Source organism: Gigantopelta aegis, chromosome 15 (genome assembly GCF_016097555.1).
Source record: "Gigantopelta aegis isolate Gae_Host chromosome 15, Gae_host_genome, whole genome shotgun sequence".
NCBI classification, from domain to species: Eukaryota; Metazoa; Mollusca; class Gastropoda; order Neomphalida; family Peltospiridae; genus Gigantopelta; species Gigantopelta aegis.
The window spans coordinates 34,566,716-34,587,729 of NC_054713.1; the positions used below are offsets into that span (position 1 = coordinate 34,566,716).

A 21,014-nucleotide genomic window follows, 5' to 3' on the forward strand; every position below is an offset into this window, starting at 1 on the left:
TTCAAACTGTATTATGTTAGTGGTACTATCAATAGTAATAAGAATCGAGATTTAGTCGTAGGTTTACATTTATGTGCAAAACTAGGCTTACAGTGTTTTGTGAAATTGGACCCAGGATTTTAAGGAACAGCAGTCATTGTGCATTGCAGGGTTCAAAACTCGCCCAAATATATGGTGGCCCAAAAAATAATAATGCATGTTGGTAAATTATGGTAAGCGAACCATGAGCAAGATTTTAATGTGGAATACAGATATTAACAGTGGCTCATACGTTATAGCTCTAAAGAAGATAAAATTATTTGGGCGACTGACGTCATTATTTTTTAATATTTAAGTTGCCCAAGCAGGACATTGGTCACATTTGGCGACCTGGTCACAGGCCATTTCGAGCCCTGGTGCATTGGTGTAGCATCATGTCCTGCAAGTCATCTACCTACCATTCTTATTAATAACAATAATAAAAATATATATCCAGTAGTGTCAATTGTGATTTGTGATCTCGCCATTCCCTAGTTTCATGTTGATCATCACATTATTTGTTTGCATTTACCCTAGTTTGACACCAAATAGCCGATGTATTTTTTCGTACTGGGGTGTCGTTAAAACATTCATTCATTCCCCAGTTTCCACTCCGCTGCTTGTGAAAGTTTGTGTGGATGTGCACGTGTGTATACACCTTGGGGGTTTTATGCAGTTTAATCTGAACCCATTTTGACCTGAAACGTTTCACTCTTTAACAAAAATGGTGCCAGGAATCAACCCCCTCCCTTCCAACCCCCCCCCCCCCAAAAAAAAAACTAAAAACCCTAAGCATTGGCATCTAAGATATGGTCCACACAAAAAAATGTTAACAGATGGACATTAACCATTCCATAATATGACCCATGAAAGATAGGGATGTGAAAATGAGACGATTGTTTTGAAAAAGTTATATAACTCTTGAGAAACACCCCTCTCCCTGTGTCATAAAAGTTGTGACATCTCATGATACACCTTACCCCACCCAGTGTTCCTGCCAGAAAGAATTTTTGTGTGTATTGTGCTATAGAATTGAATGCAACCACAATCAACAGTGGGTATGAGGGGCCTCCCTCAGAGAGAGAGACAGAGACAGTGAGTGAGTGTGTGAGTGAGCGAGTACCCTTTTAACATGCCCCTATACCACTGTTTAGGGCATGTCCATCCCGGGGCCGGCCTCTGGATAGCCAGTGGCCTGGTCTGGGACAGAATACCTCCCTCAGAAAGAAAATGGGTTAAGTTTAGGGGTTAGGGTTAAGAAAATCATACAGTAATGATAAAGGTTAACTTAAAAAACCCAATCTGTAAACAAATTTGGGTAAGGCACCATAACTGTTTTACCCTCTGGTAGAAACCATTGCCCTACCCTAGGCATTACATAATTGTTAAACATTCCCAAATCGTGCAGAAATAACAGACAATTCATGGGGGGGGGTTGATAAAAAAAAAAAGAAAAAAAAGTTAAATCCATTAAAATTCAAACTACAAAGTCTATTATCCACATTAAAAGCAAATGCTCATAGAAGTCAATATGTGGGGGTTTTTTTAATAAAAAAAGTTTATTAGATTTAACGCATGCAAACACAACAATATATACACATTACTTAAGTTTATTGCATATATAATATGTAACAAAAATTAATTGACTTTAATTACAATTGTAGTACTATTATGCATAAAAATGCCTGGACCTTTTTCTGAACAAAATCGCACAATTTTTGTTTTATTATAATTCATTGAAGACCGATGCAAAAACACAGTGACTGATACAAGATTACAGCCCCTTGCCTCTCAATGTGATTTCATGAAGCCAGTTAGTAAATTATGATTAACTAGTTGTGCATGGCATCTATTCAGTAAAATCTGATGACTGAACGTAAGTGGTACTGGGAACAAATCGACGGCTACAATGAACATGACTTGATAAACATGCATATACATGTGACACGACTGGTATATCAAAGGCCATGTTATGTGCTATTCTGTGTGGGATGGTGTATACAGGGATGTGAGAGCTATGCGGAAATGCGGAAATGCACTTTTCCATTTATCTTAAAACCCCACAAAGACATGATGTTTAATACTGTTGACCACACAAAGTTCATCTGGATGTTTTCACGGTTTGAAGTTTATTTTTTTTTATTATTATTATTTTTTTTTTTTTTCTTCTTCAAGTTTATGATGTGTGCCTCATAAGTTATAACCAGTTTAGATTTGTTAGCATTGAATGCAATGTTTGGCAGTTCCAGGGGTTGCAAACAACAATTTTCCTTCAGGGACCCTTGAATGACCCCTGGAACCTGGCCGCAGTTAGCTTTTTTCTTCCAGCCCCTCTCACATCCTTGTGCATATTAAAAATCCTTTGCTACTAATGGAAAAATGTAGCAAGTTTTCTCTCTAATACTATATGTCACACACTAAAATCTATTTACTTTATTAAAGTTATTGCACAAACAAAAAAAACCCCAACCCAGTAGCCGATGATGAATAAATCAATGTGCTTTAATGGTGGTGTTAAACAAAACAAACTTTAACTCTTTTTAATCTGAATATATAGCTGACAAGCATTCTGAGAGTACTGCTAAAGCAACATATATCCCAACAAAGTTTCATATCTTCTAAGTTTAAGGGGCATACCTCTGCCAATATTGGGCAAATCTTCATGAAAGTGAAACCTGATTTGGCTGTAACCCAGTCAAAAATTAACATGACTTCATAAACATAAAACATATAGCTAACAAGCATCGTAAAGCAATAACATAGCTAAAACAAATTCATATCTCCTAAGTTCAAGGGCCATAACTTTGTCAAATCAAACGATCTGGTTTAACTGTCAAAAATTGGCAAATCCCCATAAAATCCCTTACTAAATTGTAGCGGGTTTTCTCTCTAAGACTACATGTCAAAAATAACAAAATGTTTGACATCCAATAGTCTATGATTAATAAATCAATGTGCTCTAGTGGTGTCGTTAAACAAAAACAAACATTATCTAGCCCTGGCACAAATAAACAGGACATGGCTTTGGCAAAGGGCATAAATAATTTTGATAACATGATCTAGGCCCGTGCTTATAAAACTTAAAAGTCTAGACTTTAATAAAGAAACAAATGTTTTATTTAACGACGCACTCAACACATTTTATTTACGGTTATATAGCGTCAGACATATGGTTAAGGACCACACAGATTTTGAGAAGAAACCCGCTGTTGTCACTACATGGGCTACTCTTTCCGATTAGCAGCAAGAGATCTTTTATTTGCACTTCCCACAGGCAGGATAGCACAAACCATGGCCTTTGTTGAACCAGTTATGGATCACTGGTCGGTGCAAGTGGTTTACACCTACCCATTGAGCCTTGTGGAGCACTCACTCAGGGTTTGGAGTCAGTATCTGGATTAAAAATCCCATGCCTCGACTGGGATCCGAACCCAGCACCTACCAGCCTGTAGACCGATGGCCTAACCACAACGCCACCGAGGCCGGTTTTAACGTAATGCTATTTGAATGGCGTTGCCATGACGTTAAAGTCTGGACTTTAAGGTTTATAAGCACGGGGCCTGGTGATAGGTACATAACATACAGCTTTACATCCACACTCTAAAATCTATTCACTTTATTAAAGTTATTATTGTTTTTAAAAAAATGTGGTATATTTTTGACGGTAAAAAAACCCAACTTATTTTTGATACAAAAATAAAATCCCAACACAATTTTTTTTAATTTTACAATTGTCACAAATGAAAAGAATGATAATGGATAATAAAAAGAATACCCCCCTCGCGTCTTGTGATATCGTAATTTATCAGCACTCTTTGATAGAAGTATAAAAATCCTAGGCAAGCCTTGGATTTCATACTTTTATCAACTCGTGCTGATAAATTATGATATCACAAGACACTCGGGGAGTATCCTCTATATATATATATTTAAGTTCATTTAAACATGCCACATGTAGCCAAAATAACAGTACAGGAGGCAATAAATAAATAAATTTAAAAAAACAAAAACAACTGGGGGCACAGCAATAGTCCTCTAACGCTAGGCAAAAAGGACATTGTGAAAGAAAACGGAGAAATTTTCTTATTTTTCTGGGGGCAACTGCTGAAGGTGAATCTGTCAAATAAATTTATTTAAAGACAGAAAACGTTGATGACAAAATTAACATTATTTACATTTCATTTCATTTCATTTCTGTGCTTATATCCAATTAAGGTTCAAGCACGCTGTCCTGGGCACACACCTCAGCTGTCTGACCAGGACGGTGGGTTAGTTATTAGTTGTTAGTGAGACAAAAGAGGGTGTAGTCATCTTACACCTAGTCATTGAGTCGTTAAAAACTTGCTCTGGTTGGAAGCCGGTACTGGGCTACGAACCCTGACCTACCAGCCTTATGTCGGATGGCTTAACCACAACTCCACCGAGGCTGATATTATTTACAATTATCACTTGCAGAGCACACATCAAGGGGGATAACTCAAAAATTTTGGCCAAAGTTTTTTTTAATGTATTATGATCGTACATAGACAATTGAATCCCGTTGGCTCAGACCCCATCAGTGCTCAAGAAAGTGTTCGACCCATCGGGCAGTTCGGCCTAACCATTCAGTCATCATTGTGTAAGTGTAACTCGAGATTTCATTTGTAGTTTGAGTGTTGCGGTGTATTCGACCTTTAAGAGTTCGACCCAACGAGATTCTACATTATTATGTAATTGCGTAGAATTAAATGATACTATTCAACATCATTGGACAACCAAACAATTATTATTGCTTCCGCTACACAAACAATATCATAATTTAAACACTTCATCACATCACATATTGTGAAGAAACAATGTCCAACGTGAAAACCCAAAACAGAAAGGAAGGCCCACAATTTAAGGCTACATTATTATTACAATGTTCTTGCATATCTAAAAAAAAAAAAAAAAAATTCTTCACTAAAAGCAATGCAAAGCATACACCAAATGTAACATGCCCAGTGTTTTCTTAAAACAGATGAGTTAATATTAATTCCATGGCTTATATTTTATATTATTATTACAAAGTTCTTGCATATCTACAACATTTTTTTGGAGTAAATTCTTCACTGAAAGCAATGCAAAGCACATAACAAATGTAACATACCCAGTATTTTCTTAAAAAAGATGGGTTATTATTAATTCCATTAACAAGGGAGGCAATTTGGATCCTTGGGAACACCATAACAGTATTCCAAAATCCAAACAGGGTTCATGATATACATAATGATAGAAGCATTCCATCTAGGCTAACATTGGAAATAATTTTGTCTTAGCCAACTGTGAGATACACAGCATATTTGTTTGGAAATAATAAAAATACTGGTTAATTAAAACACAATTTTATTAGCCAAATGCTAAATGTTGCAGCTGACTGTATGGATATATATATATAATAATGTATGTATATGCATATGTTTATGTACATCTTTGTATGTATGTGTGTGTGTGTGCGCATGTACGGTATGTATGTGTGTGTGTGTGTATATGTATGTATGTATGTATGTATGTATGTGTATATGTACACTAAGTAATACTGTACAATTATCATCACCTGCGTGCTGGTCTATAGTAGCTGTGTGTCCACACAATTACTTGCTTGTACTAGTATACTGACTTAAATGCATGAATTTTCCAGAGGTACTGTGTGGACATGAAACATATGGAAGGCCAAGTGCAACATTTGTTATAATTGTGTGTAGGCAACAATACCCAAACGTACCAATGTTTCCAAACATAATGTTTGTTATATAAGTATTAGGTAATAGTAATGGAGAATTATTGACTATGTATTATCTAAAATGTATGATTTAAATTTTATATTTTGTTTCCCACTCTTAAAGGCATGTAGCCCCCCCCCTGGGGGGTTGTCACGTGACTATAGAAATAACCCACCTTTTCTTCCATCTTGGTAGTAATCAAGGTTACTTTTGTTTATAATCCTTGGTAGACCTGGGGTTGCGAACAGATTTGTAAACTTAACCGTGGGAATATGCCTTTAAGATTTGGAATCATGAAATTTACAATTGGTCTGTCATCTTGTATAAACCTGAATTACATTTTCAAATTGTAGGGAGAGGTCTTGACATAGAAATTTTGCCTGTTGACCAATCCCCAACCAGCATTATATATATATATATATATATATATATATATATATATATACACACACACACACACACACACACACACACACACACACACAGTGAAACCTCTGAAAACCAGATCCTCTATAAACCAGAATTCCCTCAAAACTGGACGTTTTTCATGGTCCCTTTTTAAATATCTGTGCAGGAGAGAACCTCTCTAAACTAGATACCTCTTAAAACTGGACATTTTACTTGGTCCCGAGGGTGTCTGGTTTAGAGGGGTTTCACTGTATATATATATATATATTTAAAAATAGCAATGGGCAAATGTGGCTTTGGGTAGGGTGAACCCTGTTCAAGTTCAATGATTCTGCATACAGGGACGAAAATAACTGGACAAAAACAAAAAATAATCCACAAAACTTTGTCTTCAAAAGAAGATACAGCAGGTGTTTCACAACAGAAAAAGAACAGTAACAGTTACAGGGTAGTGATCAAATCCAAAATTCTTTGAAAAATCCTCAAGATGTTTATACCTGTTCAGAAAGAATCCATACTTTAAATGGTCCTTTTTACCAGAATCTTTTTCTGATGTTTAATTACAAATAAATGTCACAAGAAGAAAACAAAACATTGTCAAATAAATATTCCGTCTGCTTTTTTTTTTTTTCTGGAAAATCCTCAAGATGTTTGTCTGTTCAGTAAGAATTCATTCTTTAACATATCCTTTTTACCAGAATCTTTCTCTGATGTTTAATCACACATAAATGTCTGTGTAGACCACTCACATCAAAGAAAACAACACACTGTCAAATAAATACTCCATCTTTTTTTTTCTTCTTCTGGAAAATCCTCAAGATGTTTATGACTGTCAAGAAAGAATTAATTCTTTCACACATATTTTTTAATAGGACCTTTGTCTGCTGTTTACCATAATCACATATAAAAGTATGTTTGGTCCACTTACATGAAAGGAAACAAAACATCGTCAAATAAATATTCATTTTTATTTTTTTCGTTTTTTTTTTTCGTCTTTTTTTTTCTGGAAAATCCTCAAGATGTTTATGTCTGTTCAGAAAGAATTAATTGTTTAACAGGTCCTTTTCAACAACAGAACCTTTCTCAGCTGTTTAATCACAAATAAACGTCACATGAGAGAAAACAAAACATCGTCAAATAAATATTCTGTCTTTTTTTCTTTCTTTTCTTTTCAAATTTTTCTTTTCTTTTTTGTCATCCTGGAATGAAAGCTGTCTATGATCCTTGAATTTTTTTTTTTTTATTGCATTCCTTTCTTTACACAAATGGAATAATCTCCATGATGATGATTTCGTTAAAGTTCATTTGCTGGCCTATCGTGTAGTGACATTGTTCAGTTCACTTGGCCGATTCTTGTACTTAACAGATTTGTTCCTTTAAATCCCTCCTCTGGGTGAGCTGGGACTGAAAAGAAAATTGAAGAAATGTTTCATTAGAATATTTTATCTTTTACTCTGTGAAGAGAATTGAAAATATAATGGGCAAACGTTATGGGCAAATGGGCATTATGACACAAAACCTGATGCCATATAACCGTAAATAAAATGTGCTGAGTGCGTCGTTAAATAAAACATTTCCTTCCTTTTATGACACAAAAGAGAATTCACTTTGGGTGCAATTCTGAGAGCAATGTAGCAACCAGAAATGAAAATGCTTAAAAGTTTAAACATTTATGAAATACTATAAAAGTAACAAGAATTCCGAAAGAGTACTGCTGAAGCATGCATGTCCACTACTGGGCCCAAAAACTGTTTGTGTCTCCTAGGTTCAAGAGCTAAATAATTTGGTAAAGAATAGGCAATCCTCATAAAAATCAAATTTTTATTTTAATATGTATCCGCTTGTAAAATGTATGGAGAGGTCTTAATATAGGCTCAGCCTGTTGACCAATCGCATTGTTTTGACAAATAAATATTATTTAAGTCAAAGTCAAATTTGTAACTCTATAGGGTGTATACTACCAAATCAAATCTTATAGAGAACAATAGTAACATATGTGGCTAAAACTCCTACCTGCAGAGGATCAATCAACATAAATGCCACGGATATAAATACTACCACCCCTCAACCTTAAAGTGAATCAGAAAAAATTGGGGATCAAGATGCTCATTTCTGAGATAATGGGTAGTGTCAATGACTACCCTAGTTCTGCACAAAATTATAGTGCTTTTTTGTACAGGTACCCCATACATGTTTCAAGCTAAAGGCTACTTGACACTGGTACTAGATGAAATAAGATTGCATACATAGTTTGCTCAGATGAAACTATTTTTTTTAACAACCAACACACTCACATTTATCACCAATCACAGGACTTGTGGTGTTCACTTCTCTATCAAAGGTTGGGTACACCTCGAACTTTGACCCAGCCGGAAGTTATTTGGTTTAGTACTACCTACATGATAAATCTATACACAAAATGTCAGCTCAATGATATCATCAGGCATTGCAAAAACAAAGTCTGGAAAACTATATATGGGGCCCATGGATAGGCAGAGAGACATACAGACAGAAAGACAGAAGGATGGTGATGAAACCTATGGTCTCCTCAGGTTGGACTGGTTGGGGACTAATAACCAACAGAAAAGAAGACTATGACAATCTGATTTATGTAGATGCTACATACCAACAAACAACTCTTCAATTGCTAGGGCATCTTCTGAAGGTTCATCAGCCTAAATTTAAAAATAAATAAATTACAGAAACGTAATGCTATTTTAAAATCCCAAATTTATTTTTGTTATAATCCAAGTGAAAAGGAAAGGAATATAGAACAACACGCTGGCACACAGTAACTGATCTGAAGCCCAGATGAAGGAAAAGAAACAAATATTTGAAGAGTTCATTTTCAAAATGTGCTATAAAATAAAATAAAGTTTGTTTTGTTTAACAACACCACTGAAGCACATAGATTAATTAATCATCAGCTATTGGATGTCAAACATTTGGCAATTCTCACACAGTCATCAGAGGAAACCCAGTACATTATTTCCTAATGCAGCAAGTGATCTTTTATATGCACTTTCCCACAGACAGGAAAACACATACCATGGCCTTTGTTCAGTTGTGGTGCACTGGTTGGAACAAGAAAAACCCCAATCAGTTGGATGGATCCACCGAGATGGTTCGATCATGGGACACAAGCACATCCAAGCGAGCACTCAACCGACTGAGCTAAATCCCGCCCCAAAATGCGATATATGCCAATTTCCAAATTTTGGAATTAGCTGTGAAGGTATACTGATATTGTTACACAACACAACAATAGAGTTTATAGAAAAACATGTTTAAGCCCATTAAACAGGATGTCAAAACTGTGCTTCATGTTATCAACACTAAAAAGTTAAAAGTTTCTTTTGTTTAACAACATCACTAGAGCACACTGATTTATTAATCATCGGCTATTGGATGTCAAACATTTGGTAATTCCGACATACTGTTTTTGAGGAAACCTACTACGTTTTCCATTAGTAGCAAAGGATCTTTTATATGCACCATGCCACAGACAGGATAGCACATATAACAGCCTTTGATGTATCAGTCATGGTGTACTGGCTGGAACGAGAAATAGAGCACTGATCTAAATCCCGTTCCCTACTTGTGAGAACAGTGACCTGACCTGAAGTATGACGACACAGCCCGGGAAAACCTTCAGACTGCTGAGAGTGGCGGCATCATCGGTGAGCTTCACGCCGTCGAGAGACAGGTTCTGGTCAAACGGGGGCACTGCAAACTGTTTCATAATCTACAACACCAACGTTACAGCTTTAATTACAAATCTACAGGCATTTTTTTGCTGGTAACTAGCAAATTTTGTTGGCTACTGTGATGGTGACATTTTACACATTACATTTCAGATTAAGTAAATTGAATTTTGGATAAACAGATTCTTACTTCAAAACATATAATTAAAAGCCAAATTTCAACCTCATAATATGAACATTTTATTCACAAACTAAACTACTTTTTTTGTGCACAATAAAAAAAAAACCCCTCAACAAATGGACAAATTCAGGTCAAAACAGAAACAAACCTTTAGCTTGAATATAAGATTTTAATTATTATTATTATTTTATTTTTTGTGGAGGGGGGTGTGTGTTTATATTCAAAGGCCTTTAATCTAAAATATTTTACATTAACTTTAAAATCTTTTTCTTTAAGTTTAAGATCTTTAATCATTAAAATATTTTACTTTATTAAAAACTTTCAAAATCTTTTGTTTATATCTAAAGACATTTATTTGAAAATTTTATCTTTAATTTTAAGTATTTCCATCATTAATTATACATTTTTAATTCATTTGAAATGCTTTATCTGTGTTTTAAGATCTTTCCATCTATAATTAAATTTTTTCAGTTTTTTATCTGTGTTTTAATATTTTTCCAGCTATATTAAGACATTTTTTAGAATTTGAAGTGTTTTATCTGTGTTTTAAGATCTTTCCATCTATAATTATACATTTTTAGCATTCATTTGAAGTGTTTTATCTGTGTTTTAAGATCTTTCCATCTATAATTATACATTTTTAGCATTCATTTGAAGTGTTTTACCTTTAATTTAAGATCTTTTAGATTCATATTTGAGGATATCAGCACTTCTTTCTCCCCTCTTTGCTTGCGATGTCGCCGACTCTTTCTCACAGCTGCACCGTTTTCATTTATTTTCGACATCTTTTCCGGAGGTTCATCACAGTCTGAAGATAACTTGGTCGGAGTATTCTACAATAAAATGAAAACAAAAACATGTTTGAGACAGAAGGGAAAAATAATAAATCACTGGCAGGGCTAGCTCTGGGTAAGCAAAATATTTCGCCAAATTGTCCATTAAACTTCAAAAATTGCACAAATCAAGTTATTTTCTACAAAATGTCAGTTATTACATAAAATAATTACACCAAATGAAAATAACATTCACCAACTGTGAGTGCCAGAAATAGCCCTGATTAACTGGGATTAACATACTTTTAGGTATAACAATTATTGAAATTAAAGTTAAAGATTGTTTTGTTTAACGACACCACTAGAGCACACTGATTTATTAATCATTTGCTACTGGATGTCAAACATTTAATAATTCTGACATACTAATATTTTTAGAGGAAACTGACTACAATTTTCCATTAGCAGCAAGGAATCTTTTATCTGCATTTTTCCCACAGATAAGGGTGGGATTTAGCTCAGTCGGTTGAGTGCTCGCTAGAGGTGCTTGCGTCGCAGGATCAAATCACCTCAATGGATCCATTCAACCGATTGGGGTTTTTTTTTTGTCATTCCAACTAGTGCACCATAACTGGTCAAAGGCCGTGGTATGTGCTATCCTGTCTGTGTGAAAGTGCATATAAAAGATCCTTTGCTGCATACGAAAAATGTAGTGGGTGTCCTCTGATGACGAGTCAGAAATACCAAATGTTTGACATTCAATAGCCGATGATTAATTAATCAACATGCTCTAGTGGTGTCGTTAAACAAAACAAACTTTTTTCCCATAGATAGGACAGCACATACCATGGCCTTTAATATATCAGTCATGATTCTATATGGAAATACTGAAAGCAAATCTTGTCGTGATACGAATAGACTGATGTGGACCGTTGTATAAAACTGCAAAAATTCTTCTTTTTATCCTTCAATCACTATATATATCGGCAAGATATAATGACAAGATAAATTATTTTATTACATACCTGTAAGAGATAACCGAGTTTAATAACAAAATCGTATGTCACATTGTGAGATACCGTTTTCCTTCACAAAGCTGGGATATAAACTCTAATGCGATTGGCCATCAGCACATTAAGGGAGAATGGGGTCAACACAATGTCACATAAGATTTTGTACATTAATGATTGAAAGCAGTGCAGTTCAGCCAGACCAAGCAGAAAAACATGCAGTTCAGCCAGACCAAGCAGAAAAACATCTGCCAAACTGGTTTATGCACTTCATGTTAAAAAGAATGATCACTTCGGAAACCAGTCAAAATAGCTCGTAAACGTTAGCGAAAAACAACTGGCTGAACTTTTTAGTTTTAAAGGTTCCGTCGAATAAATTATTTGTGAAATCAAGATCTGGGTCATTAACCTCGATTGTGGGCGGGGCCTATTCTGATACTCGAACACCAGCTGCTCTCAATGTTTACTTTTGTTTGATGAATTCTAAGCAATAATTATAGGTAAGTAATAAATAAAATACTACACTCCTTTTAGTTTAACACAAATATTCGGTCAATGATTCAAAAAGTGACCTTGACATTTGAGTGAATGATACAGGTTAGAATTCAGTGCCATGAACAGTTTTAACTGGACATATTTTTGGTTGTTTATGAGGGGGAAAAGATGCCATTCTCTACTCTACAAAGTATACTGAACCCATATTCACAAAACATCATAAGTCTAGTTTTACATGTAAACGTAAATCTATGACTGAAGAGTTATTCATGAAACTGTAAACGTAAGTCACGTGTAAAGTTGGACGTAAGTATAAGAGTGCCTTCAGTTACAACTAACGCTGCACATAAGTCATGTACATATAATAAATCAAGCACGATCGCTGTTATTTACTATTATTTGCGGAAAATGGCAACATTTCCAAAAACTGAAGCAAGTTCGCGATGACGAACGCCACGGATTGAATATATTTTGTTTTGTGATCGAACAGATCTTTTCCTTTTTAAGAATGTTCCAAAGTTTGTACCAAAACGCAGATCCTCACCAATACCAAAATGCCATGGTTCACCGTTCGCGATGTTATTGTTAGCCGACAACAAACACATTTGTTATTTACCCAGAAGCCATCGTTTCTGATGGGGTTTTTTCAATTTCTCCAGTGAGAATCGTAGATTTACGTCCATGTAAGTTACGTTTACATTTACGACTGTCTTTGAGAATAAGGTGCTTCATGCACGTAAACATAAATCTACTGCAGACGCACTCAACACATTTTATTTACGGTTATATGGCGTCAGACATATGGTTAAGGACCACACAGATATTGAGAGAGGAAACCCGCTGTCGCCACTTCATGGGCTACTCTTTTCGATTAGCAGCAAGGGATCTTTTATATGCACCATCCCACAGACAGGGTAGTATATGCCACGGCCTTTGATATGCCAGTCGTGTTGCACTGGCTGGAATGAGAAATAGCCCAATAGCACTGACTGGGATCGATCACCCACCGACTGCGCATCGAGCGAGCGACTATTTTCTGTGAAGCATATCATAGAAGAATACCTCAGAAAATTCTGGATCAGTTCGGTCAAAACTGCTATCTTTGTCTCCGTTCTCTGGCTCCATACTTGCGCTGGTGTCCCCACTCAAAACCTTGCGTACGTAAATTGTGACGTCCTCATAGAAGTATTTCAGTGACTCTTCCTCGGCCAGTCGCAGCGAGACACAGTCCTCACACATTTCTGGAAATTACAATTATAAGACATAGTTTAAATCTTATTTTTATTGAACAAGCATTCTGAGAGTACTGCTATATAGCAAAAGAATAAATATAATAATAATAACAATAATAATACATCTAATAAAAAAAGAAGAAGACATTAATGATAAAACCAATAATATTGTAATAATAAAAAGCATTCTTAGATCACACCTAGCAAAGGAAGTGGGGGTGGGTGGGGGATGGGGGTGGGGGTGGAGGTGCTTTGTGAGTGGTGAAAGGAAGTGGGCAGTTGCCCCTTAGGAAAATAAGAAAAGAGAAAGTGCCATTATTGTCTAACAGGAGAAGACCCTATATTATCTACAAAATTGGATAGCATAGTGAAGCCATTTTATACAATTTGTCACTGTTACACATCAATAACTTCACACATAAAAACAACAAACAATTCTTATTTGGAAGACGCATTACCTGGTGATGTGACAAGTCTAAAAGTGTTGTCATCTTCCTTCAACCTAACAAGCGTTATCTCTGTGTCAAAGGAACACAGTCGAATCATCTTCTCCCACTCTGAGGGCCACACAAGGGTGAAACTGAAACAAAGAAAATACAAATTAATTATGAAATTACTTTAACACACTTCTGGCACATCTTGAGGATAAAAAAAGAGAAAGAAATGTTTTATTTAACAACGCACTCAACACATTTTATTTACGGTTATATGGCGTCAGACATATGGTTAAGGACCACACAGATATTGAGAGGAAACCCGCTGTCGCTAACTTCATGGGCACCATCCCACAGACAGGGTAGTACATACCACGGCCTTTGATATACCAGTCGCGGTGCACTGGCTGGAATGAGAAATAACCCAATGGGTCCACCGATGGGGATCGATCCCAGACCGACCGCGCATCAAGCTACATCCCGCCCCAAAAAGATACATCTTGAGGAGTGCTCAACAGAGCCGTCAGGTTTTAGTAAGAACTCTTCTTAAAATTCCCTCACTCGAACAAAACTGGAACTAAATGGTTGCTTCAAATTTATGCACCGTTTTTGGAGCACATAATATATTCAGGGATGTGAGATGGGCTGGAACAAAAAAGCTTACTGCGGCTGAGCCCCTGAAGGAAAATTGTTGTTTGCAAACCCTGGAACTGCCAAAAATTGCATTCAATGCTAATAAATCTAAACTAGTTATAACTTATAATACAAGGCACACATCATAAACTTGAAACCGTGAAAACATGCAAATGAACCTCGTGTGGTCAACAGTATTGAACATCATGGTTTTTTTTTTTATAGATGAAATAGAAAAGCGCATTTACGCTTAGCTCTCACATCCCTGTATATTATGCATAACCCTGACTAACCATGCTAACATCTCACATGTTTGATTCTACTCACACCACCTGTAGGTCAGGAACAGTTGAAATCCAGTCGGAACTGAATTCTACATTGTTTTTAGAATTACCAATCAAGCATGGCCTTAATCAAGTGAGAATATTTGCTTAATGACACCTCAGTAAAGTTTGATGTGTTAACGTACCCTGGTAAATACAGGGGTGGGAATTGGTGAACTGTAAAAAAGAGGAAATCTAGAGGGGTCCCGAAAATTCTTAAAATCCTAGATTAAATTCCACGCCATCTGACACATTTTGGAGGAAATGGACGATTACCATGCGAGGAAACGCAATGAGAGAAAAACAGCTGATCCAAGGAGAATTCCCACGCCTGTAAATAAGAAAATGACCACGCCAATGAAAATAAGTCTTTACAGCATTTTATACAGCAGTGGAACATTGAAAGAATATAGTACATACATATCTTCAAACAGACAGACAGACAGACAAACAGAAACAGGTATTGAAATTGTAATATGTAACAGGAAGAGAAGCATTGAAGAAATAACATACCAGTCTCCCCCACACACATATCCAGACTTCTCCTCCACAGACAGACAGTCTATATGTACACAGATGAAAGTGCACTTTGAAGACTCCTCAGTGTTTTCAGGCGAGTACACAGCAGACAGACAGCAGACAGACAGACAGATAGACAGAAATATATGTACACAGAGAGGAGCAGTGAAAGTATAAAGTACGTACATATCTTTGAAGTCTCCTCCACCCAGTCTGTTTTCAGGCGAGTACACAAGACCTCCGTGTTCACACAGCAGACAGACAGACAGACAGACAGAAAATATATGTACAGAGAGAGGAGCATTGAAAGTATAAAGTACGTACATATCTTTGAAGTCTCCTCCACCCAGTCAGTTTTCGGGCAAGTACACAAGACCTCCGTGTTCACACAGCAGACAGACAGACAGACAGACAAACAGACAATATATGTACAGAGAGAGGAGCATTGAAAGTATAAAGTATGTACATATCTTCGAAGTCACCTCCACCCAGTCTGTTTTCAGGCAAGTACACAAGACCTCCGTGTTCACACAGCAGACAGACAGAGACAATATATGTACAGAGAGAGGAGCATTGAAAGTATAAAGTACATACATATCTTCGAAGTCTCCTCCACCCAGTCTGTTTTCGGGCGAGTACACAAGAACTCTGTGTTCACACAGCAGACAGACAGACAGACAGACAGACAGACATCCAATATATGTACAGAGAGAGGAGCATTGAAAGTATAAAGTACATACATATCTTCGAAGTCACCTCCACCCAGTCTGTTTTCGGGCAAGTACACAAGACCTCCGTGTTCACACAGCAGACAGACAGACAGTATATGTACAGAGAGAGGAGCAATGAAAGTATAAAGTGCATACATACCTTCGAAATCTCCTCCACCCAGTCTGTTTTCGAGCGAGTACACAAGAACTCCATGTTCACACAGCAGACAGACAGACAGACAATATGTGTACAGAGAGAGGAGCATTGAAAGTATAAAGTACATACATATCTTCGAAGTCACCTCCACCCAGTCTGTTTTCGGGCGAGTACACAAGAACTCCATGTTCACACACCAGACAGACAGACAGACAATATGTGTACAGAGAGAGGAGCATTGAAAGTATAAAGTACATACATATCTTCGAAGTCTCCTCCACCCAGTCTGTTTTCGGGCGAGTACACAAGAACTCCATGTTCACACACCAGACAGACAGACAGACAATATGTGTACAGAGAGAGGAGCATTGAAAGTATAAAGTACATACATATCTTCGAAGTCTCCTCCACCCAGTCTGTTTTCGGGCGAGTACACAAGACCTCCATGTTCACATAGCAGGACGGAATTAGTGATCTCAGACACTGGAGGCACCTTCGTACAGTCTCTGGGAAAACAAGACAGTCAGACAATATTACTTTTTGATAATGATTATAAGCAGAAAAAGCAAAACAATGGAGAAAACTTTGTATAGTTTCTGAAGAAACAAAACAAGTAGACAATATTACTCTACAATAATGATTAAAAGTCAAAAAAAAAAAAAACCCACCGGAGAAACCTTGGCGAAATGTTCGTACAGATTCTAAGGAAACAAGACAACTGTGCAACATTACTCCATGATAATGATTACAAGTGATAAATAACACTTTGAAAACAGAACATTTGACAGAATAAAGACAACAAAAACTAGACAAGATGTGGATAAATAAAATCTACAAGTAAAAATACATTCAACCCAAGATGTCTTTGACAGTGAGAGTAAAAAAACCCATCTCGTCCATAGAAGTGAAGGAGATAGAAGGAAACAGCTTTCACAAGACTAGAATAGGATCACCAGGGGCAAAGTTCAGCAAGCCATTTGTCACCAACAGCCAAACCAGTTTTTATGCTACACACTAAACTGAATAACAACTTCAGGAACTAGGCAAAGTTGTTTGGAAACGTTTAGCGAAAACCAGCTGGCTGAACATAAGCAAGGATTTGCTGGAAGATTTTCGCCAACTGATTAACTGTTGGGATGTTCAGGCCAGTCTTTAGGACTAGGTGGGAAATGCCATAGGTTTTACTTAATGACGCACTGAACACATTTTATTTACGGCTATATGGCGTCGGACATGTGGTTAAGGACCAGATAGATATTGAGAGAGGAAACATGCTGTGCACCATCCCACAGACAAGATAGTACATACCATGGCCTTTGATATACCAGTCGTGGTGCACTGGCTGGAACAAGAAATAGCCCAATGGGCACACCGAATTGGATTGATCCCAGATCTACCGCGAATCAAGCGAGTGCTTTACCACTGGACTATGTCCCGCGACATAATTGTAGTGTTACTTACTTGAGAAATCTTCGCCACTCCTTTATGAAGAACGTGCTGATAATGTTTGCCTGTAACTCATTGTCACCATCAAGTAATGGCCGATTCTTCCCATGGAACAAGTCAAGCAAGACAGACTTTTGTTCTTGGGCCAGTAATCTTCTGTAGTCTTTTTCTTGTTTCTCTTCTTGATTTAGTAACTAAAACGTGAAAATAAATGATAAGAAGAAGAAGAAAAGATTATTTCAATACATGCTGAATTAATCAGGGACCCTACAATTTGTCTCACTATGAAAGTGAAAATTAGACAGGGTAGTTCAGGTTTAAATATAAGAAATTAAAAATCTATTATTCACCCATATACACATCACACACAGCGGAGAGAGAGCCCTCGTCGGAGTGGAGAGGAGAGAGGAGAGAGAGAGAGAGAGAGAGAGAGGAGAGAGAGAGAGAGGAGAGAGAGAGAGAGAGAGAGAGAGGAGAGAGAGAGAGAGAGGAGACAGACAGGACAGAGGAGAGAGAGAGGAGAGAGAGAGAGAGAGGAGAGAGAGAACGGCGAGAACGAGAGTTAGAGATAGAGACAGAAAGAGAGAGAGTGGTGTGCAAAGAGAGAAAGAGAGTTAGAGAGAAAGAAGTTAAAGAAAGGGGGGAGGGACAGAGAGAGAGAGAGGGAGAAGGGAGAGAGGAGAGAGAGAGAGAGAGAGAGAGAGAGAGAGAGAGAGAGAGAGAGAGAGACAGAGACATAGAGAGACCACGAAGACAGAGAGAGGAGAGAGCGAGAGAGTTAGAGATAGAGACAGAAAGAGAGCGAGAGAGCAAAGAGAGAGAGAGAGAGAGAGAGAGAGAGAGAGAGAGAGAGAGAGAGAGAGAGAGAGAGAGAGAGAGAGAGAGAGAGACACAGACTGATAGATGGACAAACACTAGTACCTGACACTTATAACACGTTTGAGACAGCTGGTTATACTCGGGACAGTCAGGGAAATATTTCTTTAATCTCTGCCAGACCTCAGGAGACACCAGACGTCGACATCCTTCATCCGGGCTGAGACACTCTGTATACATCAGACATTATAGTATTTTTATGAATTCTTTATTTAAAATTCATGATTAATCTACCATATATCTTCGCCTGTAAGTCGATCTCGGCTATAAGTCGAGTCCCTAATTTCAAGCCCTGAAAACATATTTTTTTATTGACCCGTTTATAAGTCGACCCATGAAAAACAACTTATAAATATTGAAGTATTTCTTATTTTCAGCACATGAGAACAATAATGTACAATATTTGAACAAAAGAAAATTTTTACAAACTTCGGTTTTCACGTTTTGTACATCGCAATCAAACTACATGGCATTAAAACGAAATATTCCCTTAATAGATAGTGAAAGCTGTTTGACTGTTACCGTATGGCACTGTACAGCATGGTTTTGTGCACAGACAACAACTTTATTTATAAACACTGACAACAGATCACTATGATAAAACTTAAAGTACATGTATCAGTTAGGTAGTTAGTATTGTTTACATTTTTGCTATTAGTGACTGTTATTTTAACTAAGTGGACTATTGTCTTGGCATGTGAGTGAGATCGCACGCCTTCTCGCATAACCAAAACCGTTCTAATGGCAAAAAAAAAAGGTTATAAAAAATAAATGTGTCAAATTAACATATCTGAGTATAAATACAGGGCATACTTCAACAATAAAACGGTAATATTTTTGGGTGAAATTTTTTTACCCTTTTATAAGTCGACCCCCCAAGTTATAAAATAAATTTTGGGTGAAAAAAATTCGACTTATAGGCGAAGATATACGGTAGTTGTTAGGATTTAAAAATGTTTTTTTTTTTACAAAATAAAATTCTTTTAAAGATTTAATTATTTATTTAATAATTATATAAAAAAAAACCCCAACATAAACTGAGATTAAATGGAGCTAAATTAGACAAAAAAGTAAAATTAACATACACATGTGCAACAATGATTTTAATTTCACTGAGCTGGAACTAAAATTTGTGACAAATGGAACTAAATGCAAATACGAAAATGCACAGTGAACAGTGTAAACTTGATTCAGAGTTAAAGTTTACACATACCACGGCCTTTGATATAATATTTGTTGGGCACTAGTTGGGATGCAAAAAACCCCAGTCAGGACACACAAATCCAGATTACATACATGCAGACATTAATCTAGCAATAGTGAGAAGTGGAAGTCATTGTAATATTTTGGACCTAATCCAATTTCAAAAACAAAATCATACAACACATGTCAAGACACAGACTTGTTTAGTGTCATAGCTCACTTACTCCATGTTTTACTTTAGTGCCTGACCTTACATCACATGATCAGTGCATATTGCACTATTTGTAGCTGTCAGTCAAAATGCTGTTTAGCTCGCCGCCAAATTCATTTCAGTAATACCAAAAAATATTAATTTTTACTTTAATTTTAACATAACAATGACACATTAATTACTCCTGTCATGTTTTTAATAAAAATATTCAATTGTTTTGCTTAAATCTTATTACCAAAAGTGGTAGTATTTTTATAACGAACCATTACGCTTCAAACTGAAGTATATTTCAGAACCTTTCATTTTGCAATTTTTTTCAAACTTCTCCTCTTTCTCCTAGGAATTTTTTTTTAACTTCTTCTACTTATTAGTGGAAAATTTATTTGCCCAATCATAGTTTGTGATTGGCCAACAAGTTAATACTTATATTAAGGCCTCTCCCTACAATTAACACATACACATATTTGATAAATCAAGATGGCGAAAGCAAATGAAAAAGATTATTCAATTTTAAATTAGGGCCTGACGTGTCGATTTGAACAAAATAGCGGAAACAGGTATTGTAAAATAAAGTAGGGTGCTGGAAAATAAAGAGGGGTGCAGAAATATAAAGGAGGGCGGAGACTGTGAAAGCAAAATAATGCCAAATAAGCTTAAATGGAGCAGCGAGAACATTGAACAACTACGTAATATACAGTTCTAGATTAGGGCCGGAAGTGTTGAGTTGAATGTAATACAAACCATGTTCATCACACAGCAGGTCGTCATTGAACAGCATTCCACTTTGTGATCTATCACAGCCTGGCTCACTACCAATCCATCTGAGTTCTTCGTCTAACTTTTCCGATTTTTCTTCTTCTAACTTTTCCGATTTTTCTAAACATATTACGTCACTGGCAGATGAACTCTCAGTAGGATGTTCTGAACAAAAATACACAAA

At 36.5% G+C, this 21,014-nt stretch overlaps 1 protein-coding gene across 2 annotated transcripts in view; it reads right to left on the minus strand.

The window, feature by feature from the left end:
• Positions 1-6,332: 6,332 nt before the first annotated feature.
• Positions 6,333-21,014, minus strand: part of LOC121390586 (ubiquitin carboxyl-terminal hydrolase 48-like) — a 52,467-nt gene continuing 37,785 nt past the window's right edge. For both annotated transcript variants that reach the window (XM_041522438.1, XM_041522437.1), the window contains exons 20-29: positions 20,816-20,995; positions 18,706-18,830; positions 17,800-17,978; positions 16,728-16,844; positions 14,021-14,142; positions 13,393-13,571; positions 10,718-10,885; positions 9,787-9,912; positions 8,794-8,842; positions 6,333-7,571 (exon numbers count right to left, since the gene is read on the minus strand). In XM_041522438.1, the coding sequence (XP_041378372.1) occupies positions 7,501-7,571; positions 8,794-8,842; positions 9,787-9,912; positions 10,718-10,885; positions 13,393-13,571; positions 14,021-14,142; positions 16,728-16,844; positions 17,800-17,978; positions 18,706-18,830; positions 20,816-20,995 (1,316 nt within the window). In that variant the 3' untranslated portion in view covers positions 6,333-7,500. The remainder of the gene's footprint in view (positions 7,572-8,793; positions 8,843-9,786; positions 9,913-10,717; positions 10,886-13,392; positions 13,572-14,020; positions 14,143-16,727; positions 16,845-17,799; positions 17,979-18,705; positions 18,831-20,815; positions 20,996-21,014) is intronic.